The 25,834-nt window shown below is 50.7% G+C and overlaps 1 protein-coding gene across 1 annotated transcript in view; it reads left to right on the top strand.

Moving 5' to 3' along the window:
- The first annotated feature begins 3,107 nt into the window (after positions 1–3,107).
- Positions 3,108–25,834, top strand: part of UBE2QL1 (ubiquitin conjugating enzyme E2 Q family like 1) — a 55,777-nt gene continuing 33,050 nt past the window's right edge. Inside the window, exon 1 of the mRNA XM_027980178.3 lies at positions 3,108–4,245. Coding sequence (XP_027835979.1) covers positions 3,454–4,245 — 792 coding nt within the window. The 5' untranslated portion in view covers positions 3,108–3,453. The remainder of the gene's footprint in view (positions 4,246–25,834) is intronic.

Here is a 25,834-nt window from a genome sequence, read left to right as displayed (position 1 = left end):
CTGAATCAAGTCTCTGGGTCCGTTGACTGGAGGGTTGAGGGGAGAGTAAGTTAGAATACCTACCTGTACTAATGCGATAATTGTTACCATTTCAATTTTCCTCCTTCAGTCTTTCTTCCTATACATAGCTTTATGTAACTGTAGCTATAGTGTGATATAACTTTTCAGTCTGCTTTCTTACTTGAAATTATTAAGTTCATCATAAATATTTTCATTTTGCCATATAATCTCCATAGCTGTAAGGTTATTGCTGCATACTATTCTCTCAAGTGGATTAGGTATAATAGGTAAGATGACCACAGTCTCACCTGCCAGTCAGTCCTGCTTTGGGCTCTTGCTTCAGCATTAGTATTAAATGAGGTCCCAGGTGGCTCAGACGGTAAAGCGTCTGCCTACAATGTGGGAGACCCAGATTCAGTCCCTGGGTCGGGAAGATCTCCTAGAGAAGGAAATGGCAACCCACTCTAGTATTCTTGCCTGGGAAATCCCATGGATGGAGGAGCCTGGTGGGCTACAGTCCATGGGGTCACGAAGAGTCGGAGGACATGACTGAACGACTTCACTTTTTTTCACTTTCACTTTTACTTAAAAAAAGAACAAAAAAAGCTGCATTCAGGGAATAAATTATATGATCACTCTAATAATCTTCCCAACAGCTGGCTGGGATTTCAGTTAAACCATTCCCAAACCACATAGGATGACACCTCTGCTTCAGGTGAGGCCTCCCCCAAGGCCTGCTAGTCTGTGGGGAGGATAGTCACATCTACAGAGGCTTTCTCACCTCCAGCTCCAGAACAGGACCGATATTCAACCCAAGCAAAAACCCTGTAGTGCAAGGTACTGTCTAGGGCAGCTGGTCAACCCCAGCACAGGACTTGGGGTCACGGGGTCGGGGTGTAAGGCCCAGCACAGGGCTGAGCTGGGCCAGCTGCTTAGCTTCTTTGAAACAGCTTATTCATCAATAAAATGGGTCAGATAAAACCTGAGATGGTGTCTCTGGCCGTAAAATGATAAAACATGAGATGCTTGCCTGTCCCCACCAGCATCACCACCAGATCTTCTAACATTCCATCTTCCCACAGGGTAAATGAACTCAGCATATTTGCAGACAGACCCTGTCATCTTCCTGCTCCACTTCTCTTTAAAAATCAGAGCTGGATAGAATGGGGGTCACAAAAATGTCCAGGAGACCTGGACAACTACATCGCAGTCAGTTACAGCGAGACTTGGTCACCAGCCACTGGTCTCGCTGGGCAGAAGCTCTTGCCCAGTCCCACCAACTGAAAAAACAGCCTCCACGGAGACCCACCTTTGTACCTCGTCCCTCTCCAGGGACCACATCCCAGGGCGCATGCACTTGCCCCACGCCAGTGAGGACTGGCCAGCACCCTGCTCTGCTGGGAGACAATCCCAGAAAACCCAACCGCAGACCATCAGATCTGTACTTAGTTCCGGGGTGGTCTGAAAAGTTACTTTTCACAGTGAAAATTTTTAACAATTTGGAAAAAGTGAAAATGGTAGAGACATTTAGAAACAATCATCATGATGATATTAGAATGAACACGCTGGGCAGATGAATTTAGAGGGTCCTCGAGATAGATGAAAGTCAAACCAGAAACAGCAGCGAAGTCTGGAGTCAGCCCTGAGCCATCTGGGTTTTGGGGGCGGGGGGAAGGGATGGATTCCTTCTACTTTCAAAGCTCAGTCGGTAAAGAGACTGCCTCTTGCAGGAGACCTGGGTTTGATTCCTGGGTCGGGAAGATCCCCTGGAGCAGGAAATGGCAACCCACTCCAGTATGCTTGCCTGGAGAGTCCCGTGGACAGAGGAGGCTGGCGGGCAAGAGCTGGGCACGACGGAGCGACCAGGCGCGCATACACCTCCTGCACCGCGGGGCTCGGCACCGCCCCACTCGGTTCCCGATTGTGCAGCCGGGCCACGCACACCAGACCTGGCACGCGCGGCAGCGCGATCGCTGCAAACATTGCCTCCAAGGCTTCTCTGGTTGGTCCAGCTTTGGGGGCTTCCTGCTTGAAATTTCACCAGATAAAAATACTTTTCAGTGGGTTCAAGGCAGAAAGAGAGGGGAGGGATGAAAGCAACCAAGTTGAGGGAGGCTTCCCACACTTTCCGCTGCCGGTCCCGAGGTCACTCGCGGGTACCGGAGTCCGGGGCCCGCCCCAGCACCGGCGGGAGCCAGCGTCGGACGCAAAAGCCAGTGATCAGAGGTCCCTTCCTTCCCCTTTCGGAACGCAGGACCCCTGTGGCGTGGAGGGGACGAGAGGAGCCGGGCCGGGACGCAGGAGTCAATTCATGAAACGGTCATCTTCTGAAGCCCTGACTCGAGGCGTGGTGGGGGCGGGCGGCCACTCTTTAGGGGCTGGCGGCGCCCACGCTCCCCGAGTCCCACTTCCCAGCCCCGATTCTTTGATCGGTCTTTGGGAAAGCGCTGGTTCCGCAGACCCGGGTCCCAGATTGCCTTGTGGGACCCCAGGCTCCATCTGCGACGAGGGAAATCAGTAAACAGGTTGCTTTCCATCCTTTCCCGGACGCCCTCTTGCCCTCGGGATTGTTCGAAGCAGGGGAAGCGAGGTCGGAGGTAGGACCCCGGTCGGTGGCCGAGCCTGGATCCCGGGGCGGAAAAACTGGGGGCCTCCGAGACCCCGAGTGCGCGCCCACACACGCCCCTCGTCTCCCTACTTCGCATCCTCGTTCCGGGTCCGCCGGGCTCCCGGTGTGGCCGGCGCGCGCCGTTGTCTCCCCCCAGCGGCCGTGCGCTTGTAGCCGCCGGAGCCCGGCGGGCGGCTGCGGGGAGCGGAGAGGCTCGGCGCAGGCAGCCCCACGGCCCCGCCCCGCGCCCCCCCGCCCGGGCCGGCAGGACCGCCCCCTCCGCGCCGCGCGCGGCTCAGACGGAGCAGCCGCCTCTGCAATGTCAGCAGCCGCAGCGGCAGCGGCGGCGGCGGCGGAGACGCGAGCGGCAGCGGCCGGGGCCCCGCGGTAGCGGCCCGCGCGGCACGGCACGGCCCGGCGGGCGCGCACGGCCCGAGCCCGCGGCCCCTTTCGCTGCCTCCGGGGCGCGGCGGCCGGCTCTGCGCGCCCCGGCGCGGCGCTCGGACTCGAAGCCAGCCCCGGCTGCGGCCGCGCACAAAGGACCGCGGACGCCGGGCTCCGGGGACCGGCCGGGGGGGACGGACCACCGCGCCGCGCGCCCTCCACGCCTCCGCTTCCCCGGCGGCCGGAGCCGGAGCCCGAACCCGAGCCGGCCCCATCATATGACAGCGGCGACCCAGCGGCCGGCGAGAGCGCGTGCTGCCCGCTCGCCTGCGCCACGGCCGCCGGCGCCGGGGGTGGCCCGCGCCGCGCCCCGCTGAGTGGTCGCTGGTCGCCGCCCCGCGCGCCCCTCGGGCTCCGGGCGCAGGAGCCGGGGGGAGCCCCCCGCCCGCGCCGAGCCTAAGATGGCCACGCTGCTCCGCAAAATCGGGCTCATCCGCCTGCACAACCGGGACACCGAGGACCCCAAGCACCACCACAACCACCGCGCCGGCGGCGGCGGCGGCGGCCCGCAGAGCGCGGCGCTGCGCGGCAAGGGCGGCGCCAAGAGCGGCGGCCACAAGCCCCCGCAGCAGCCGCACCCGGCCGGGGGCGCGGGCGACGCCAGCCCCGGGCCCGGCAAGGGCAAAGGCAAGCGCGCGGCGGAGCTGGCCCCGCGCGACAAGGCGCCGCCGCCACCGGCGGGCGCGGCGGGGGCGCCGGGCGCCGGGGGCCCCCGGGAGCGGGCGCCGGGCGCCAGGGCGGGGCCGGGCCCGGCGGCGGCGGCGGCGGCGGCGGCGGGCGGCAGCCTGGTGCCCGCGGCGCGCCAGCAGCACTGCGCGCAGGTGCGCAGCCGGCGCCTCATGAAGGAGCTGCGGGACATCGCGCGCCTCAGCGACCGCTTCATCTCCGTGGAGCTGGTGGACGAGAGCCTGTTCGACTGGAACGTGAAGCTGCACCAGGTGGACAAGGACTCGGTGCTGTGGCAGGACATGAAGGAGACCAACACCGAGTTCATCCTGCTCAACCTCACCTTCCCCGACAACTTCCCCTTCTCTCCGCCCTTCATGCGGGTGCTCAGCCCGCGCCTGGAGAACGGCTACGTGCTGGACGGCGGCGCCATCTGCATGGAGCTGCTCACGCCGCGCGGCTGGTCCAGCGCCTACACGGTGGAGGCCGTCATGCGCCAGTTCGCCGCCAGCCTGGTCAAGGGCCAGGTAAGCGGGCGGGCGGGCGGCTCGGGGGGGCGCGCGGGGCGCCCTCGAAACCTGCCTCCAACGGGGAGCCGTCCCCCGGGCGCCTCCGCTCGACTTGCCTGAGCGTTTTCTCCCTTGCCCGCTTTCCCATCCCGTCGCTCCGGGTCTCCGCCTCACCAGAATTCGGGCTTCCCCGCCCGCACACCCTCCTGTCTCTCCTCCTCTGTCCTCGCCGATCGTCCCTCCGGCTCTGCCCGTCCACCTCCGGTCCTCGCCTCAAACCCGCTGCCTCCATCCGACCTTGCCTCTTTCCCCCTTGCCCCTCCACCATCTCCGCCTCCTGCCTCCCTCTCTGCCCCTTGAGTCCCCCTCTCTCCTCCCCTCCCGGCCCAGCCCGCCCCCGCCCAGGCCTCCTTCTCCGTGGCCTCCCCATCTCCTGTAGCCGTAATCTCCCCGAAGGAGAAACTTTATATGGTCTCAGCATCTAAACGTCCAGCCCCGTTCATCGCCCCCTTGCCCGCCACACACACAGAGGTTTTCCCCACCCCCCAATAGCTCAGGGATGTCTTGCGAGTTCGGGCGGGGCGGGGGGTCGTCTCTGCAGAGGGCCAGCTGCCTGCCGCCGGATCTGCTCGCTGGCCCTGCTTCGTCCTCACCGTGCAAGGTGAAAATTCTGCTCTTGACAAATTTCACTGGAGAGGCGGAGGTGTGGTGTGAGCCGTTCTGTAAGTGACAAGGCCAGACTCCCCCAGGAAACGCCTGGGACCTGCCTCTCACCAGGACCATTGGCTCTTGGGAGATCTAGCTGGCTCGCTCTCTCAGAGCTGTGAACTTCCTTCAGTTTCCTCATGCCCCCAGGGCTTAAATCCATCATCAGGGTTAAAGATTTTTGACTACTGAAATCAGGGGCAAGATTGATGTCTGAGTCTTCTCTCCTACTGCCCCAGATGGCAGCTTTACTGCAAAGAACCCCCAGAGAACCTGAGAGCAGAGAATGAATGAACCTTCTGAAATCCCTTCCCCTAATCCCAGGGAAGGGGGAGCCCGGATGGTGGGCTGCCGGCTACCGGGTCGCACAGAGTCGAACATGACTGAAGCGACTTAGAAGCAGCAGCAGCAGCAGCAGCAGCTGCAGGCAGAGGTGTGATGGTTTTTCTCTTCCCAAGCTATATGCTCTTGATCATGTTCAGGTTGGTTGATGTTTTCCTAAATCTCTATTGTTCGTTACTTAAAAAAAAAAAAAAGCATAGTTTTATGTGGGTGTGTTTTAGGTTTATGGAGAATCACTGTTCTGTTTGCTAAGTTGCTTCAGTCGTGTCCCGCTCTATGTGACCCCATAGACGGCAGCCCACCAGGCTCCCCCATCCCTGGGATTCTCCAGGCAAGAACACTGGAGTGGGTTGCCATTTCCTTCTCCAATGCATGAAAGTGAAAAGTGAAAGTGAAGTCGCTCAGTCGTGTCTGACTCCTAGTGACCCCATGGACTGCAGCCCACCAGGCCCCTCCGTCCATGAGATTTTCCAGGCAAGAGTACTGGAGTGGGGTACCACTGCCTTCCCCGACTGTTCTGTTTAGGAGGCCCCGAATGACCTCGATGTGATCATTCTACAGCCAGCATCTTAGAAGCCATCAGCCCCTGTCACCTGCCTCTTCAGGGTCTCTCACACTAATCAGATAATGCTTGTTCCGCCCATTTCACCAGAGGCGGAGCCCCTGGGATTCCACGCCAGTCGCCTTGGCACTTAATTCTTGGCGAAGGTCTGTTTTCACCAAGTAACTATGCTGCTAGTCCAGCTTTCCTGGGGTTTAGCTTCCGCTTGTTTCTCCAGTTCGAAACAGCATGAATGTGGCAGCTTTAGAAAGGCGAGGTTTAATGCTTTAACATCAGAAATTCACCCTGAAGCTTGCGGTTTAGTGCTGGCTCTGATGTGATGGGAGCCTGCGACGAAATACAAGCCACGGGGGTCAGAGGGGGTCCCGTTTATATTATCAGGATTCGTACAAATGATGGGGAAGACTTTTTCACAGAAATGCATCTGTTGTTGGTATCAGAAAGCTCTAATCAGAACTCTCTAGAACACTCTCTTACCATCTTTTATCCTTCACGGTGATGATTTGGGGACATGGGGTGGAGGAATATCATTCTGCCTTATAATCATAGAATCACAGCACTTAGGTTTGGAAGCGACCCCAGAGGTCACGTGGACCTCAGCCTGCATTTTGAAAGATGCAGGAAAATAAAGATTTCAAATGGCAGGTAAGGACTGTTTTCCCTAAGAAGAGATCTGTCTTAGTAAGTTGTTAATAAATATCTGCCGCGTTCACATCAGTGCTGTGAGTGATCGTTCTGTTGGTGCCTGGGCACTTCTGTTAAACTGGGCAAGTCCTTGGGTATGTATTTCTTTCCTCTGTACTCCAAATTGAGAATCTTCATACAGTCGGCAAGCTAGAGACCTCACTGTTGCAAGTAATTATCAACATTTTTATTTATTAGTTTCAAAATCTTAGTTGAACTCAGCACCTCCCCCACCTAGCATATTATGTTATACTTAGCCTGTTCTAAAGTCTAGTGTGTGAAATATCTGAAAGGAAGAGGAGGACTCTCTCCTCTTTCTAAAATACCAATACAAATTTCTAAAAATACCAATTCAGTTCCTTTGCACTTTTCCTGCTGACTTCAGCATCCAAAAGAGTCATGTAGGATACACACAAACCACTCAAAATTCAGTGTAAGGACCGGAGGAATGGTCGCTCAGCAGTGCCTCAGGCTTCTGTGCTGGGCAGGGTCCCGGTAGTGTTTGGGGGCTCTGTGTGTTAGGCGCCTTTCCTGTTTTTGTGTATTTCCTACCTACAGGTTGTTCATCACACGTACCTTGGTTACCAAATTATTTCCATAGTTAAAGGTAATAGGCTTTGGGAAGGCAATCAAAATACCTGATGAGGCATTCAAAGACAACCAAGAATGCTACCAAACCAGTAATTACTTTAAAAGGCAGAACGGCTCCATGCCACTTACCTTCCCCTCTCTGCTGGCACTTTCTTTTTTAGGATTCGTTTTTCTTACTCAGCAAAGTTAGAAAAGGCTCTGTTTCCTCTTTCGCAACTACTAAGCTTAAATTTCTGAATTGGGGATACCCTAAAGTCGATTTTGTTTCTCTGCCTTTAGACACATCATAAAATTCTTTTAGCATAGCATAATGAAGTTGCTCAGTTGTGTCCAACTCTTGGCGGCTCCATGGACTGTAGCCTACAAGGCTCCTCTGTCCATGGGATTTTCCAAACAAGAATTCTGGAGTGGGTTTCCATTTCCTTCTCCAAGGGATCTTCCTGACCCAGGGATCGAACCTGGGTCTCCTGCATTGTAGGCAGACGCTTTACTGTCTGAGCCACCAAGGAAGACAAAATACTTTTAAGGGTCATATTGAGAAGAGATTGGTCTTCTTAATCAACGGGTCATATAAAGAAGAGATCTACTTCACCATTTTGTGTCGAGCGTTAAATGTTTGGGTTTATCCCGAGATGTGACAGGTCAGTCATTTCATGAGTCATTTCACGTTTCCTGACTCTTGGGGGCCCCATGCTATCAGCATCTCTGGTGTGCTGCTTTAGGAATTTTGTCTGTTTTAAATTAACTTACCAAATATTTCTTCTGTATATATTCTGTGTAGAGATGGTGACATACATACCTTGCCTGTTTATTACCAAATCCTCTTCTGACTACAAAGAGACATTTTAGCTAACTCTTCGTTTGTGAAATTAAAAGAGAAATCTCCATGCCTCGGAGGGTCCTGCGTAGGCCATGCCCTGTGTGTACCGGGTCTCACTCCGGAATAACTGATGATCCTACAGATGCCCTCTACTTGCACTTGTCTGAGCAGAAGCTCCCCAGAGTGACTTCTTGTTGTTGTTCAGTTGCTCAGTTGTGTCCGACTCTTTGTGACCCCATGGAGTGCAGCACACCAGACTTCCCTGTCCTTCACGATCTCCCAGAGCTTACTAAAACTCATGTCCTCTGAGTCAGTGATGCCATCCAGCCGTCTCATCCTCTGTCATCCCTTTCTCCTCCTGCTCTCAATCTTCCCCAGCATCAGGGTCTTTTCAAGCGAGTTGGCTCTTCCCATCAAGTGGCCAAAGGATTGGAGCTTCAGCTTCAGCAGTATTAGAGTCATAGTGGCTTGAGGGTGCATTAAGTCGGGTTCTATTTTCACATCAGTGTGCCTCCTGAGTGTCTCCTTTTTAATTAGCGAGACATCACCCTGGGCAGGGGAACCAGATGGTGCTTGAAAGAGAGTTTCTTACTCCGCCTCTGCCCCCTTGGTGCCAACCACGGCACTCAGCCCGGCAGGAGGTCGATGCATTAACAGCAGTGGCCGCTAGCATGTACTGTTTGCTCTGTGCCAAGCTCTGGGCAGCTGAGCATTAGGGCAATCAGCTTACCTGTTCCGCTGTTCCAGCGGTCGCTGTACAGGTGAGGGAACCTCAGCTCCACGTGGTCAGGGGAAGTAAATGCAGCTGTGTGTACTAATACCAGCAATGACTGTGAGGCTCTGAGCACCAGCCCATGTTGGTGATGGTTGTCCATGATGGCAGAGTCACACCCAGGTCAGCTAGGACCCTGATTATCTCCAGCTGGTGGTTGGAGGTGACCTATGTGGTCATCATTTGTGTCCACAGAGGACAGGGACACGGTCAGCCATCAGCAGAAGAATGAGAACAGTCAGACTGAAACACCTTCAGTTCTCAGTGTTTGAACTAGAAATAGGTAAGCGATTCTGGGGCAGTTGAGTTTCCTGACAGCAATCGTTTCTGGAATTTTGGAACGCAGCAAAGTGGCAGGTGTCCAAGCTTGTGAACGTATGATGAAGAAGGAGCAGGCCCTGCAGATCAGCTTTGTTTGGTGATAAAGTGCATCTCAGAGGTCAGCTTTAGCGCTCCAAGGGTTCTGCATCCTGGGTATTGCTGAGTCTGGCGACACACACACACACAGCCCATCTTTAGGATTTCTTCCAAAGTACTAGGCCTGGAAGTGGCTTTTTACTTGTTACTGCACAATCTCTATGGCTTCCCAGGTGGCTCAGTGGGAAAGAGCCCGTCTGCCAGTGCAGGAGTCTTGGGTTTAGTCTCTGGGTGGGAAACATCCCCTGGAGGAGGGCATGGCAGCCCACTCCAGTATTCTTGCCTGGGAAATCCTATGGACAGAGGAGCCTGGCGGGCCACAATCCAGGGGGTCACAAATGAGTCAAACACAACTCGGCGACTAGAAGCAAGCAAACACAATCTCAAAAAGCAGCGAAGAACAGCCCTGTGGGTTCCTAAAGTGTACTGGCGTCTGAGCTATTGTAGTTCACACAACATTCTGAAAGCGCTGTGTGGGTTTGCTAAGGCTCTGACCCAAAGTGCTGCATTCTGGGGCGCTCAAACAACAGGCGTTCACTTCTCGCCTTCTGGAGGCCAGAAGTCTGAGACCAAGGTGGCAGCAGGCTTGGCTGCTTCTGAGGGGAGGAGGATGCTCTCAGGCCTCCTGCCCGGCTCGTAGACGGCCGTCTGCTCCGTGTCCCCGCGTGGCCTTCCTTCTGGCTCTGTGTCCTCACCTCCCCTTCTTGTAAGGACACTGCTCTTACTGGGTCAGTGAAAGTCGCCCAGTTGCATCCAACTCTTTGCCACCCCATGGACTATACAGCCCACGGAATTCTCCAGGCCAGAATATTGCCGTGGGTAGCCTTTCCCTTCTCCAGGGGATCTTCCCAACCCAGGGCCCGAACCCAAGTCTCCCGCATTGCGGGTGGATTCTTTAGCAGCTGAGCCACAAGGGAAGTCCAAGAATACTGGAGTGGGTAGCCTATCCCTTCTTCAGGGGATCTTCCTGACCCAGTAATTGAACTGGGGTCTCCTACATTGCAGGCAGATTCTTTACCAACTGAGCTATGAGGGAAGCCTGTGTGTTACCAGATCAGGGCCCACACTAATGACCTCAGTGTGACATGATCACCTCTACAAAGACCCTCCACACACCATTAGTTACCTTCTGAGGTGCTTGAGGGTAGGACTCCATCCTATGAGTTTCGGTGGGATCACTGTGCAGCCCCATGACAAGCCCAAACAGGAATTAACCAGTTCAGGCTCTTTTTTCTTGAGGCTGTTGCTGGTTTCCAGAGTAACACAAATGACGCCCACCTGTGTGCACACAGGACCGCACTCAGCGGGGTCAGCTTGGAACAGAGACCGTGGCCCCTTTAAAGGGAAGCTAGGAGAAGCGGGCGTGTAAACAGTGACAGCCGGAGCGTGGGTCATGCCACGTGACTCACCCAGGAGAGCAGATTCGAGTGTTTTGGGTCTTATGAGTCACTGTGTCACTGTGCCCTGTGCCCGCTTGTAGGTGGCAGAGGTCATCACCCATGCCGGATGACTCTGCGGCTTGAGGTCTCCATGTGCTCGATGGTTCGGAGGAAAAAATAGCTTGTTCCACTATCAAGTAGGGCGGGCGGGAGGACATGGACAGGCCTCTGCATCCTAAAATAGTCCCACGCCAACTTGGCGAGCTCCCACACGCCTGCTCCGCAGCGAGGCTGCTCAGCCCGGGGCTGACGGTGCAGTTCATAGCAGAAGTGACTCACTTTACCCTGAGTTGTTGCCTTTTTAGGATCAGCACATATAGAAAGAGGGGGTAAACGCCTTTCTGTTTACTTGTCTGATTTATAGGAAACGGTGTAAAAGCTTTGCTTTCCTTTCTCAGGGTCAGGAGAGTTTAGGGGCTTTTCTTTGCTTTTCAGTGGGACATTCCAACACAACTAAGAAGCTGAAGTTTGTTTTAACCCAGAGTCCTGCCCTTTCTCATCCCCACAAACAGGCATGTGTGAGTGCAGGTTTAGAAGGAAAGCAGCCTCAGTGGTACCACTCTAGGGGCAGTAAAGGGACCAGACAAATGACTTTCATGTCCATTTAAAAGATAAAATTAAAAAAAAAAAAACACCAGCCACTAACAGTGGGTTCTCTGAGCCACATTTCAAATCCCTTGAGTCCTAGATTCTTACTGGGTTGATAAGGTGGTGGGAAGGGCTTCACTAGTGGTTCAGTGGTGAAGAATCTGCCTGCCAGTGCAGGAGCTGAAGGAGACACAGGTTCGATCCCTGGGTGGGGAAGATCCCCTGGAGGACGGCATGGCAACCCACTCCAGTGCTCTTGCCTGGAGAATCCCACGGACGGAGGAGCCTGGCAGGCTACAGTCTATGGAGTTGCGAAGAGTCGAACGCAACTGAAGTGACTTCACACACCCATGCATGCAAGGGAGTGGGGAGATGGGATGGGATGGGGAGGGTGACTCCTGTCCTCTCTGCTGGAGGTGGTCAGCCCCAGGTTCATGAGATGCTCTGGGAAGGGAGTGGGGAGATGGGATGGGATGGGGAGGGTGACTCCTGTCCTCTCTGCTGGAGGTGGTCGGCCCCAGGTTCATGAGATGCTCTGGGAAGGGAGTGGGGAGATGGGATGGGATGGGGAGGGTGACTCCTGTCCTCTCTGCTGGAGGTGGTCGGCCCCAGGTTCATGAGATGCTCTGGGAAGGGAGTGGGGAGATGGGATGGGATGGGGAGGGGTAACTCCTGTCCTCTCTGCTGGAGGTGGTCGGCCCCAGGTTCATGAGATGCTCTGGGAAGGGAGTGGGGAGATGGGATGGGATGGGGAGGGTGACTCCTGTCCTCTCTGCTGGAGGTGGTCAGCCCTGGGTTCATTAGATGCTCTGGGAAGGGAGTGGGGAGATGGGATGGGATGGGGAGGGGTAACTCCTGTCCTCTCTGCTGGAGGTGGTCGGCCCCACGTTCATTAGATGCTCTGGGAAGCCTTTAGATTATTCCAGTGCCCACGTGTGTGCCCAGTCGCTGAGTTGCGTCTGACTCTTTGCGACCCCATGGAATGTAGCCCACCAGGCTCTTCCATCCATGGGATTCTCCAGGCAAGAATATTGGAGTGGGTTTCCATTTGCTCCTCCAGGGTATCTTCCCAACCCAGGGATCAAACCCGTACCTCCTGCATTGGCAGGCAGATTCTTTACCACTGTGCCACCTGGGAAGCCCACGTTATTCCAATGCCAGGCCCCCATCATCGAAGATTCAGATTTCTCGTGGATAAGATCAGGCCCTAGTAGAGTCCTGCTGGAAAATCTCCTACTTGATTGTAATGGACAACCAGGGCTGGACCAGAACTGCTCATTTATTCCACATCCACCATCTGTGGTCCCTCCTCCCACCAGCGGCCAGAGCTTCAGGCGGTGGTGGGTGTAATGAACTCTTACCTGCCCCCCCCACCTTGTTTGAACTCACTGTCCTGTGTCCACCCTGCCCAGCCCTCTGGAAGCCCTGCTTGTGTAGAGGAGACCATCACGCAACCCAGGCCTGCTTCCCTGGACTAAGGAGTGGACACCCTGCAAAAAAGGGAGCGTGAGTGTCAGAAACGTCCTCACCTCGGATCAGACACAGCTCCAAGGGTCAGGTGCAGGACCACCCAGAACTGTGGATAACTAGCTGGTTCATGCACTGCAGGCATTGAGTGCCCACTCTGTGCCAGGCACACACTGGGAACACAGTGAATAAAACTTGTAGAAAGTGCCGGTCACCAAGAACTATCCAGTGATTGCTATTCAGTTGCTCCATCATGTCCGACTCTTTGCAAGCGTGTGGACTGCAGCATGCCAGGCTTCCCTGTCCTTTACTATCTCCCAGAGTTTGCTCAAACTCATGCCCATTGAGAAAGAGGTGCTATCCAACCATCTCATCCTCTGCCACCCTCTTCTTCACCTGCCCTCAATCTTTCCCAGCATCAGGGTCTTTTCCAATGTGTCAGCTCATTACATCAGGTGGCCAAAGTATTGGAGTTTCAGCTTCAGCATCAGTCCTTCTAATCACTATTCAGGGTCAATTTCCTTTAGGATTGACTGGTTTGATCTCTTTGCTGTCCAAGGAACTCTCAAGAGTCTTCTCCAGCACCACAGTTTAAAAGCATCACTTCTTCATTGCTGAGCCTTTTGTAAGGTCCTACTCTCATGTCTGTGCATGACTACTGGAGAAACTGTAGCTTTGACTACATGGGCCTTTGTCAGCAAAGAGATGATTATCTAGTAGGGATGATGCGAAACCCGCTCACATGTGTCTGTGATACACCCAGCAGCCCTGCAGTTACTGCTTGCTTAGTATTTAGAAGAGGCCCGTTCACTGGTGTGTGCAGACTGGACCCCTGGCCATGGCCTGCGTGTGCACTGGGGACTTATGAAAGGCAGGGTTCAGGGGTCAGCAGGGTTTTCCAAGCTCCTGCGTGACTATCCCAGCAGGAACGCTCATTGCAGGAACCTGATTGTAACACTGAGGGTTAGCCCGCTTTTCTAAGTATTGTTTCACTGCTCAGTTCGGTTCAGTTGCTCAGTTGTGTCTGACTCTTTGTGACCCCATGGACTGCAGCATGCCAGGCTTCCCTGTCCATCACCAACTTGCAGAACTTGTTCAGACTCATGTCCGTCAGGTCCATGATGCCATCCTCCCATCTCATCCTCCTCTGTTGCCCCCTTCTCCTCCTGCCCTCCATCTTTCTCAATCAGGGTCTTTTCCAGTGAGTCAGTTGTTTGCATCAGGTGGCCAAAGTATTAGAGTTTCAGCTTCAGCATCGGTCCTTCCAGTGAGTATTCAGGACTGATTTCTTTTAGGATGGACTGGACAAAGGCCCCCGATGGAGAGCGTCAGGGGAAGAAATAGAATTGGGACCAACCAGGTGGCGTTGGTTAGGAGAGGAGGGCCGGCTGGGATCTGGGAGCCGGGGGAAGTGGCCAGAAGGTGCCGCTCCCTTCCTGGCGGGTCTGGGGGTGGTCTAGCTCCTCCCTCCTGTCCCCCAGCCTGGCTTCTCCCCACCCTGCCCTGCTGTCTCCCTACAGGCGTGCCATCCCCCACTTGGCTTCCTGCAGTGCCCGTCCAGCTGCTCCATCCCCTTCCATCCTCCCTGCGGGCCTTGCTCTGGTTCCTCTAAACCCTCACCTGGCATTCTCACGCCCCTAGTCATGACCATTATAGAATACATCCAAACCCCCAATCAGTGCCCACCTGGGGTGTGGCTCTTCCCACCAGGGCCCCCGGGAGGTCCCTCTCCCACCAGCCCCACCCTCCCAGGGCACACCGGTAGGTCTCCCCTTTTGCTGAGCTCACAGACCCACCCCGATCTGGAAAGCCCCCCCCATTCATCACTTGAGCCCCTTCCATCCTCCAAAACCCTGCCAAGACGCCTTAGCTCCCGCAGAAGTCTCCTCCATGACTCTGCCAATAACGTGAGGGCCCTGTTCTCTAATATCTCCGCGTGGTATGGAAAATGTTGATTTCTGCGCTGATCCTGCTAGACTGCATTACCTATCTGCAGCTCTGTTTCGCATTCCCCTCACCCAATACCCAGCATATCATATGTGCCAAACAAATGTGTCCATTACCAATTTGCTCAACTGAGCACACACCCCATCCCTTCTGCTCATAGCTATTTGAAATACAGTAAGACTGTGAATTTGCCAGGTGCTTCCTGTGGGCCGGCTGCTGTGCAAATGCTTTTAGTGGGTCATCTGATTAAATCTTTGCAACAGCCCATGGGGTAGGTGCTGTTGTTAGTCCCATCTTAGGGAAGAGGAAGCTGAGGCTCGCTGAGGTTGAACCTGTGCCTAAGGCAGACGGCTAGTAAAGGGCAGAGCTGAGAGGTCACCAGGCAGTCTGCCAGAGACACCTGGTTCCCGTGGGCTGTCCCACTGGTGGGTGGAGCCCCCCCAACCCGACCAGGTAGCACGTGCAGCTTGGTTTTTCCTCATGGGTCCCCATGCTCCTCAGGGATAGCTTTGTAAGGATAACATGCTTGGTTTTGCTACAACTCAGAATTAATACACAAGAGGTGGGACTTGATGTAGCCATCAAATCTAATCTAAAATTCCGTAGTTTGTGGTACAGAATTATCCACAAACTTGAACAACTGTATTGGCCCAAATTCAACCATCAGGAGCTTGTATCTATTATGTTAAATGGAAGAATGTTTTAATTCTTTCAGACTATAGGAGAGAGAGAATTATTGCTGCTTTATTTCTTCTATACACAAAAAGGAAAGACATTTTAAAGATTCTGAAGATAACTGGAGAAAGAAATGCTTTCTGAAGGAAATGGTTACATTGGTGAAGCCACACAGGTTGAAGACATTACTACTTTAAAAATAGTTTCTGTAAAATAATAATTCCCCATCACAATATTTAGCAAATATCCCCAAGATTTTTTATTATTAAGAGTTCTTGATGAGAGAAGGAAATCCTATATTTTAGTGGATCAGATTACATTTTAAAAGTGAATTCAGCTCACTTGGGAATTGGAGGAGAAATGTCCCAGAAAAATATTGTTAAGGGGGTACTTGCCATTTTTTGATGGTACAAATCAGACATTTCCAAACATCAGAATATGAAATTACAAAATGTTATTACATGGTGATTATGATAAAAAGCAGCTATTCTTGTTTTGCAAATTTGGCCATTTTGTGCACACACACACATGTGCACACACACACAACAGTTGCTTTTGCCTTACCAATACATATGAGTGAGAGTGATTTTGACTATCAGGCTGGGAGCTGGTTTTTCTTCCCAAGAGACACCAGCTAGGAATTGCATGTAACTGTACAAAATAAACTTTCCTTGCAGTAAGGACTACCCTGTGTCAGTCTTCCACAGTTAGAGGCATACCCTACCCTGCTCTGCTCCCCTGCCAGTGGAAATAACATGAAGGAAACTTGAAACTGAATTTGTTACAAGCTTAAATTAATTGTAACAAGATGACATGCGCTTTTACAATGTAACTTTTAAAAGTCATCCGAATACTAAATGAATCATTTCTTTAATCTCAGTTTGTACAAGAGGACTATGTCTCAGGGAAGCTTCCTCTGTAGATCACAAGTGAGGGGACACACTCCCCTGAGGTTGGAGCCCCTCCAGTTTGGCCTGGGGAAGGCAGAGCCCTGCAAATATGCAGGTTAGGGTCCTCAGGAGCCCCTTCATCCAGTGAGTGCCTGAAACTAACACAGATGAGCTGCCCATAGTGGCCCCTGTGGTCCCTCCCTTCACAGAACTGCGTTTTTCCTTTGATCACTTTTATAATGCGTATTAGGAAATATTGTAATCATAGCCCATAAAAGACAAAGTTTCTCTATAAGGATCAACTGGCAAAATTACATAAAGCGTAAAGTAAATTATTTTAATTCGTAACTAAAACTAATCTAATAAAAAGTGACTTTGAACCCTACTGGATTGAATTACAGTGATTTTTGTTTCAGTAATTTTATTTAAAGGATCCTGGCGTCCGCCTTTTCATAGCCAAGAGAGATGGATGCCTTTTGGTTCTTCTTGCAGATCAGAGAAGGAACCAGAGGCCCTAGGAGCCCCTTCCTACAACCTCGGATCCCACAAGGCCACCCTTAGCATCTGTGGACATCTGGAGACCCCTCCTCAGAACAGTGCATCAAATGCTCAAAATAAAATTCACAGGAAAACAGTCAGACTTAGAAATACAGCTATTACCTTTTTAAAATGATGAACTAAAATATGAAGTTAAAAAGCATGACTTTATTGACACATTTAGCATCAAGACCTAGTTAGTGGGGTCCAGTGGCTGAGACTCCACGCTCCCAGTGCAGGGGCCCAAGTTCCATCCCTGGTCAGGGAACTAGATTCCACAGCCAAATAAATAAATAAAAATAAATATTAAAAAGAAATCTACTTACTGTCCTAACTGGACATAGAAACTGACAACATTTCAACCTATCTACAACTGCCGCCTGAGTTTTAAATGTCTGGGGTTTCTCTTGGTAACAAAACGAGAGCAATGCTAAGTCTGCGCTGCTTTGTTACTTCCAAGCACAGCTAAATGAAGTGCTGAGCGTCAGTTCGGAGTTAATGGAAATAAAGACAGCTTTTGCATCTAAGTTCATGTTCCTTTGAGGATTTGTGGCCCCTGGAGCCCGTGGCTCTAGGTGTTGACAGCTGTCTTGGGAAATAACTTAAATCTTACCATGCATCTCATGGCCAGAACCTCTGGGGATGAGGTTCAGGACCCCAGCATGTAGCTCAGTCATGGTCTTGTTGGGTGGACTTGGGATAAAGCCATGGGCCTCAAGCAGGAGCTGGCTGCACCCCAACCCCTCCTCCCAAGCCCGCTTCCCACCTGAGCCTCAGTTGCCTCACCTGAAGATAACCCCACATCACAGGTGTATTATGATGCTCAAAGGAAATGATGGCCACAGGTGCCTTGCATACAGGAGGTGATCAATAGATGCTCCTTCTTCTTATGAAAGTAGAATTTTATTGAAATAAATACATAAGAAAAGTACAACCAAAAATCCAGAATTGGTTTTCCCCTCAATATCCATCATAGGAAGCAATCTCCTTTCATAAGTATTAGTATTTCAGAGTGATATTGACATTCAGTTGGCTCAATTTGTTTTTAATATTTGACCATAATTTTCTAATATTCACAAAAACCACATTGCAGCCCCCTCTTTGCTCTCTCAGAACTATCACCTACCTGGTGGACTCTTGTCATCACCTGTTGACCCTCCATCATCAGCTCATTTTATTTAGTTGATTTCTGATAAGAGTTGATTTCTGATTTAAAAACACCATGATTGTGTTATCCAAGCACAGATTTGAGAGCTGCTTTTTCAGCTTTACAACCTTGCTCTCCAAGAACTCTGTTTGTTAGCAGTATCTTTAAATCACCTTAATTTCTGCTGCTGCTAAGTTAGAAAATCACATTGAAGAATATAATCATTCCACACATGTATCTTCTTTCAATGCCATCTTGGTTGAGATGCTTTCTTTATTACAGAATATGAAGTCCACTTGAAACCTTTTGGGCTTCCATTTTGTTTCAAGATGAAAAGCTGAGTCAGAAATCAAATTTTAAATCTTTTCAAATGCTGTGGTTTCCAGCAGTTATCACAGGTCACACAGAACGAACACAAATTGCCCCCAGTACAACTGAAAGAGAGTTTCATTTAGTCAGTGGTTCTTTGCCTGCTAACCTTTAGGGAAAGTCTTTTCTTTCTCTTTTTTAGAGAGTATATACATGTCTACTTGTATATATGTATGTATTTGTATATATAAGAATACATATACCCATGTATTTACAGATACACACACATATGTATATACATTCTTGTCCCTCATTGGCTATTATAAGATATTGATCATAGTTCCCTGTGCTATACGTTAGATCCTTGTTTTTTATCTGTTTTATATGTAGTAGTGGTGTGTATGCTAATCCCAAACTCAAGGGAAAGTCTTTCTTTAATGAAATTCATGAGAAGTATAGTTGAAATGTTCAACCTACCTTTGTATACAATATATTACAATAATTGGAAGATAGTCAACAGCAAACACCCATCTTCTCTTATTGCTTACTCAGCTAAGGTTCTGAGCATTGGCCTGGAAACTGGGGTAAGGCATCCTGCATTTGACAAAAGAGTGACTAGATGGCTTTGGAGTTTCTTCCAGCTCTTAAGACTCCGAGGAATGGAACCAGCATTCTCACAAGGAGAGGGAGTAATCTATGGTTCATTGGTCCTCCATGATGTGTATGTTGTTTCTGTAGTACTCCCACTGATTTCCCGCAAGGTTACCAATACTGAAATCTGAAATTCAACCTCTGAAATCACCAGAGACATGAAGCCCCCTCCCATCCCCAGGGGCTCTCAGCTTGCAGGGTGCATCAGTCTAAGAAGGAGTGTGAGCTGCTTTGTGAAAGTAGAGTCTGTAACAACATCTAAATCAATGTGTGGGCCTCGGTGGTGTTGCCATAACTACCTCTGTAGGTTGGTAATGTTTTCAGCACTGTAGTCAGCAAATAGAAATGGTTCTACCCAGAACCAAACGGTTCTGCTCAGATTGTTTATTTCACGGGCATTTATGTCTTTTTCCCCTCCTGTAAACTCATTATTTGGTTGTCATTGAACCTTCTGGTTGAGATCATTTCAGTTGCCGTACCCTAAGAAAATCTTTGCAAATGGCATTAGTGGTAAAGAACCTGCCTGCCAATGCAGGGGACGTAAGAGATGAGGGTTCAGTCCCTGGGTTGGGGAGATCCCCTGGAGGAGGAAATAGAAACCCACTCCAGGATTCTTTCCTGGAGAATCCTATGGATAGAGGAGCCTGGTGGTCTACAGTCCATATGGTCGCAAGGAGTTGGACACGACTCAAGCGATTGAGCATGCACCCCAAGAAAAAATATCAATAGCCCTCAATCTGCAGCTTGGCCCAAACCATGTACCACTTAGAAGTCTCAGTGGACAGCCGATCACCCCATTCGGATGAGGAAACGCCTAGCAGCTGTTGGTCAACCCCTGACTTGATTGCCTCTGGGGCTAGGATGATGGCCATTGTCTAACCTTTTCAGGGTGTTTGAAGAAGGGAAAGATAGATGGTCTCATACCATCTCTGTGGCCAAGAGAAACCCCGGGTCTTCAGAGCTGGGTCTTGATCAGCACCCAACCCAGAACGACACCCACAGCCCAGAACTCTAAGCTCAGTTCTGGGAGGAGGTGTAGGAAGGATGCAGCCAGTGGGCAGAGGTGAGAGCCACAAGCCTGCATGGAGGAAGGAGTGAGCATGCTGGCCAGCAGGGGTCTCTGATAGAAGTGGATGAGCCAGATCCCCCTCTCAGGGCAGCGCTTGCATTCTGCATTGCTGCTGATGGAGCACTTCTACTCGTGTGGCTCCCTGGGGATCCAGGATCAGAGGAAGGCCAGCCTGAGGAGCGGGGCAGACTAGCAGACCCAAGGGTACAGAAAGTGCCTGTTTTATTGGGCTCCCAAGGGCAATGTGATTGAATCAGACCATTACTCCTCAAGTGGGGACTAGGGGCTTCGTGATAATTTCCAAGAGGGATCTTCTCTCCCTGTTGTCTCATTCTGTAGCATCATTAAGTAGGCGTTGTCAAATATTCAAGTTTGAGGGCTACTAATTAGAAAGATCACTTCTTAACAAATAGGTGGGTGAAAAATGGAAACAGTGACAGATTTTATTTTCTTGGGTTCCAAAATCATTGTAGGCTGTGACTGCAGCCATGAATTTAAAACATGCTTGCTTCTTGGCTGAAAAGCTATTAAAACCTAAACAGCGTATTAAAAAGCAGAGACATCATTTTCCCTACAAAGGTCCGTGTGCTCAAGGCTACGGGTTTTCCAGTAGTCATATCCAGATATGAGAGTTGGACCATAAAGAAAGATGAGCACCAAAGAATTGATGCTTTTGAACTGTGGTGCTGGAGAAGACTCTTCAGAGTCCCTTGGACTGCAAGGAGATCAAACCAGTCAATCCTAAGGGAAATCAACCCTAAATATTCACTGGAAGGACTGATGCTGAAGCTGAAGCTCCAATCCTTTGGCCACCTGATGCAAAGAGCTGACTCATTAGAAGAGACCCTGATGCTGGGAAAGATTGAGGGCAGGAGGAGAAGGGGACGACAGAGGATGAGATGGTTGGATGGCATCGCCGACTCAATGAACATGAGATTGAGAAAATTCTGGGAGACAGTGGAGGACAGGGAAGCCTGGTGTGCTGCAGTCCACGGGGTTGCAAAGAATCACACACGATTTAGTGACTGAACAAAAACAATAACAATTAGGAAGAAGACAGTCTGCCAGGAAGGGCTGGACAGAATGAACTTGTTCCAGGACTCCTCGAGGTAAAAGACCACCCTACTAGTGTGCATTCAGGACAGAAAGAGCCTTGTCCAGAATTCCTGTGGAGCAATCCCCGGAGTCAATGGAAACTTTCATTCTGTGCCATTGAATTAAGTCGACCCAAAAAGTTAAAGGAAAACTTGAGATTTTTGCCACAAGGAAACACTTCTAACATGTCAGCTTTCTAAACCTACGGTGAATTTCATAACTTGTTTGGTCTTCAGAAGAACAATGCAGCGTTATTAACTAGTCATAAGTCAAGCATAGTTTGAGTGATAGAATTTTTCATAAGTCATCTCTCAGAAGCGTGAAATGCCTAAATCACCCCATTTGCTCCTTAGTATTTCCCTTTCTTTTTCATGTTATTTTCTCTACATAATCACAGTGAATATCGGTGTGTTGTACTCAATCTTCATTTTCCCCATTTCCTGCTAGTCTCATTTATCCCACTACTCTCTACGAGGCTTTTAAGTCAGTTCAGTTCAGTTCAGTCGCTCATTCGTGTCTGACTCTCTGCGACCCTATGAATCGCAGCACGCCAGGCCTCCCTGTCCATCACCAACTCCCAGAGTTCACCCAAATTCATGTGCATCGAGTCGGTGATGCCATCCAGCCATCTCATCTTCTGTCGTCCCCTTCTCCTCCTGCCCCCAATCCCTCCCAGCATTAGGGTCTTTTCCAATGAGTCAACTCTTCGCATGAGGTGGCCAAAGTATTGGAGTTTCAGCTTTAGCATCAGTCCTTCCAATGAACACCCAGGACTGGTCTCCTTTAGGATGGACTAGTCGGATCTCCTTGCAGTCCAAGGGACTCTCAAGAATCTTCCCCAGCACCACAGTTCAAAAGCATCTATTCTTTGGTGCTCAGCTTTCTTCACAGTCCAACTGTCTCATCCATACATGACCACAGGAAAAACCATAGCCTTGACTAGACGGACCTTTGTTGGCAAAATAATACCTTTGCTTTTTAATATGCTGTCTAGGTTGGTCATTTCCTTCCAAGGAGTAAGCGTCTTTTAATTTCATGGCTGCAATCACCATCTGCAGTGATTTTGGAGCCCAAAAAAATAAAGTCAGCCACTGTTTCCACTGTTTCCCCATCTATTTCCCATGAAGTGATGGGACCAGATGCCATGATCTTTGTTTTCTGAATGTTGAGCTTTAAGCCAACTTTTTCACTCTCCTCTTTCACTTTCATCAAGAGGCTTTTTAGTTCTCCTTCACTTTCTGCCATAAGGGTGGTGTCATCTGCATATCTGAGATTATTGGTATTTTTCCCAGCAATCTGGATTCCAGCTTGTGCTTCCTCCAGCCCAGTGTTTCTCATGATGTACTCTGCATAGAAGTTAAATAAGCAGGGTGACAATATACAGCCTTGACGTACTACTTGTCCTATTTGGAACCAGTTTGTTGTTCCATGTCCAGTTCTAACTGTTGCTTCCCTGACCTGCATATAGGTTTCTCAAGAGGCAGGTCAGGTGGTCCGTATTCCCATCTCTTGAAGAATTTTCCACAGTTTATTGTGATCCACACAGTCAAAGGCTTTGGCATAGTCAGTAAAGCAGAAATAGATGTTTTTCTGGAACTCTCTTGCTTTTTCGATGATCCAGCGGATGTTGGCAATTTGATCTCTGGTTCCTCTGCCTTTTTCTAAAACCAGCTTGAACATTTGGAAGTTCACAGTTCACATATTGCTAAAGCCTGGCTTGGAGAATTTTGGGCATTACTTTACTAGCATGTGAGATGAGTGCAATTGTGTGGTAGTTTGAGCATTCTTTGGCATTGCCTTTCTTTGGGATTGGAATGAAAACTGACCTTTTCCAGTCCTGTGGCCACTGCTGAGTTTGCCAAATTTTCTGGCATATTGAGTGCAGCACTTTCACAGCATCATCTTTTAGGATTTGAAATAGTTCAACTGGAATTCCATCACCTCCACTAGCTTTGTTCGTAGTGATGCTTTTAAGTCAGTAAGTCACAATATTTACAGAGGTAGCGTATTAGAAAATATTTCAGAATGCTCTAGAAGGTTTCACTCTGAGGTTGGCTGAGTGAACCCTTTGAACCCTTTAAAACGTATTCCTTGCAAACCTTAAGCAGGTACCGTGTGTTAAGTTTAACATACAGTGATTCCAGTATTATTTTCACTTAATAAAACTTTTACTGTTGTACAAACCAGAAGAATGTGCAGCAGACAGCTGGGGAAAGGGTTTGGTAGCAACGGGAAGAGGAGAGAAGGCCACAAGTGAAGAAGAGGGTGGAGTTCCCTCAGTGCTGGGCCTTGGGTGGGGCACCCCTCCAGTTCTTTATGCTGCCTGTTGCTGCTAAATTGCCTCGGTCCTGTCTGACTCTTTTCAACCCTATGAACTGTAGCCCGCCAGACTCCTCTGTCCGTGGGATTCTCCAGGCAAGAATACCGGAATGGGTTGCCATTTCCTCCTCCAGGGGATCTTCCTGACCCAGGGATGGAACCTGTGTCTGTTACCTGTCCTGAATTGGCATGTGGGTTTTTTACCATAGCGCCACCTGGAAAACCCTCTTTACGCTGGTATAGACTGCAAGGTTACCCGTTCTGACACTGTACTGGCCTCAAGCCATGCTCCAGCCAGAGGAACCAGGTGCCAGGCCTTGATCCAAAGATCTCCTCAAATCCAGTTAGGCTTACTTAGCATTTGCATTATGATTTTATACTGAAATTTTGTTCCAGAAGATTCTCAATTTTCTGTGGAATCTCGGGATTAAGTGGAGTTGGGGAAACACATTCACCTGTAGACCCAGATTTCAGTGATGCTTACTGAGCTGTGATGACATTTGGTGTTTCCTTGGCATGCAACCAAATTCTCTCCCCAATATAGCATGGTTTAAAATCCTGTGCTGGGAACACTGAAGGGCTTCCCTGGTGGCTCAGACGGTAAAGGATTCAACTGCCATGCAGGAGATCTAGCTTCAGTCCCTGGTTTGGGGAGATCCCATGGAGCAGGGAATGGCTACCCACTCCGGTATTCTTGCCTGGAGAATCCCATGGACAGAGGAGCCTGACGGGCTACAGTCCATGGGGTCGAAAAGAGTCAGACGTGACCAAGCACAAGGCACACGCGTAGGAGCTAAAGCTATGAGAGACTCGAAATCCTGCATCTCACGAAATTCCCAAGTCAAGGTGGTGAGCCATCTCATCAACGGGAAAGTGCCCCAGTCATGTCCTGTAGGACTGCTCAGCGTGAAGAACATTCGTGTGTCTGTAGGGTTCCGAAGGCCTTTATCAGAAGTGGCTGATTTCACTGTCCCCTCTGTGAGGGTTCTTGTCCAATGCTGGCTGCCTTTCTCAGTCAGAGCTGAAGAGGATTCATCATGTGGAAGTCAGGACAAACTCCTGCCAGCCCTCCCCAGGGGCTCGGAGGCTCTGGGGTCTGCAAAGGCGGCCTTTGCAGGCCTTCCCCCTGGGCTGCACAACCCCGCCCCAAGTGCGCGTGCGAGCCTCAGGCCACCCTGAGCCAGACTAGCGCCCCCACAGTGGGAGCATCTCCCTAGAGGAGGAGTACCTTCCCCTGGGGGGAGCACTTTGGTGCAGCTCCCAGGGGGCTTGTGGGGCCATGGGGACTAGCCCAGCCCTTTCGCCTAGTAGACACCCCACAGCTATTATAGAATGAAGTTGAGTTGGTGACCTTCCAGTACCCAAGACCATGAATCATCAAAGAAAGATTAAAGGTGTTGAGTGCACTGTAATTACAGTGTCAGTAAAGTGGACATTTTTAGCAACAGACGCTCCATCAAGATGGTGTTTCTGGTTGACACTTGAGTATCGAAATAATTTCACCCCCTGCAATGTGAGCATCTCAGGTGATATGAATGTTTTGTTTGCCCTCTAAACACCAAATGTACTGATCCTGGTGTCTTAGTAAATGAGAATTCCTCTTATGAACTTTTTAATCACGTGCCCTTGAAGTGTCCTCATTCGATTTGCCAGAAAACACACCAGGGGGACACTCATGCAGGCTCGCATTTAGAGTCTAGGAAAGAGTGAGCGAGGGTCCTGCCCACTGTCCTCAGATGATCAGTCCACACCGAGGGCTGGCTCTTTATTTTGTCAAGTAAGTTTAATGTGAAAGAGCTTCCCTGTAAACGTCTATCTCTCTGTGGTCTTAGCCTGATTGGGGTTTCGATGAGGCCAGATCAGTTCATTCTGCCCTCTTCCCCTCCTTCCTCTCAGCAGTGACTTTCCTTACTCGAGCCTGCCCTGGGCTGTGTTATTCCGGGAAGGCTGCTGCGGCCAGCAAGCGCCACAGTCTGGGCGGCTACGCAGCAGACGCTTATTTGTCACAGTCCTGGAGGCTGGAAGTCAGATCACGGTGTCCGCAGGGCTGGTCTCCTTGGAGGCTTCTCGTCTTGGTGTGTAGACGGCCGTCTCCTCAGTGTCCTCACGTGCCCGTCCCTGTGTGTGTGTCTCTGTCCTGATCGCCTCCTCTTCGTAATACAGCATCTGAAGTGAGAGTCGCTCAGTCCCATCCCACTCTTTGTGACCCCATGGACTATACAGTCCTTGGAATTCTCTAGGCCAGAATCCTGGAGTGGGTAGCCATTCCCTTCTCCGGCGGAATCTTCCCAACCCAGGGATATGAACCCAGGTCTCCCGCATTCCAGGCAGATTCTTTACCAGCTGAGCCACAAGGGAAGCCCAAGAATACTGGAGTGGCATCAGTTCAGTTCAGTTCAGTCAGTCGCTCAGTCATGTCCAACTCTTTGCGACCCCATGGACTGCAGCACGCCAGGCCTCCCTGTCCATCACCAACTCCTGGAGTCTACCCAAACTCATGTCCATTGAGTCAGTGATGCCATCTAGCCATCTCTTCCTCTGTGGCATAACCCTGATTATTTAAGAATGTATTCCCATTTCA

The sequence above is a fragment of the Ovis aries genome, chromosome 16 (assembly GCF_016772045.2).
Source record: "Ovis aries strain OAR_USU_Benz2616 breed Rambouillet chromosome 16, ARS-UI_Ramb_v3.0, whole genome shotgun sequence".
NCBI lineage: Eukaryota > Metazoa > Chordata > Mammalia > Artiodactyla > Bovidae > Ovis > Ovis aries.
The sequence above is the reverse complement of the archived record's forward strand: the minus strand, read 5'-3'. Positions and strand labels throughout refer to the sequence as shown.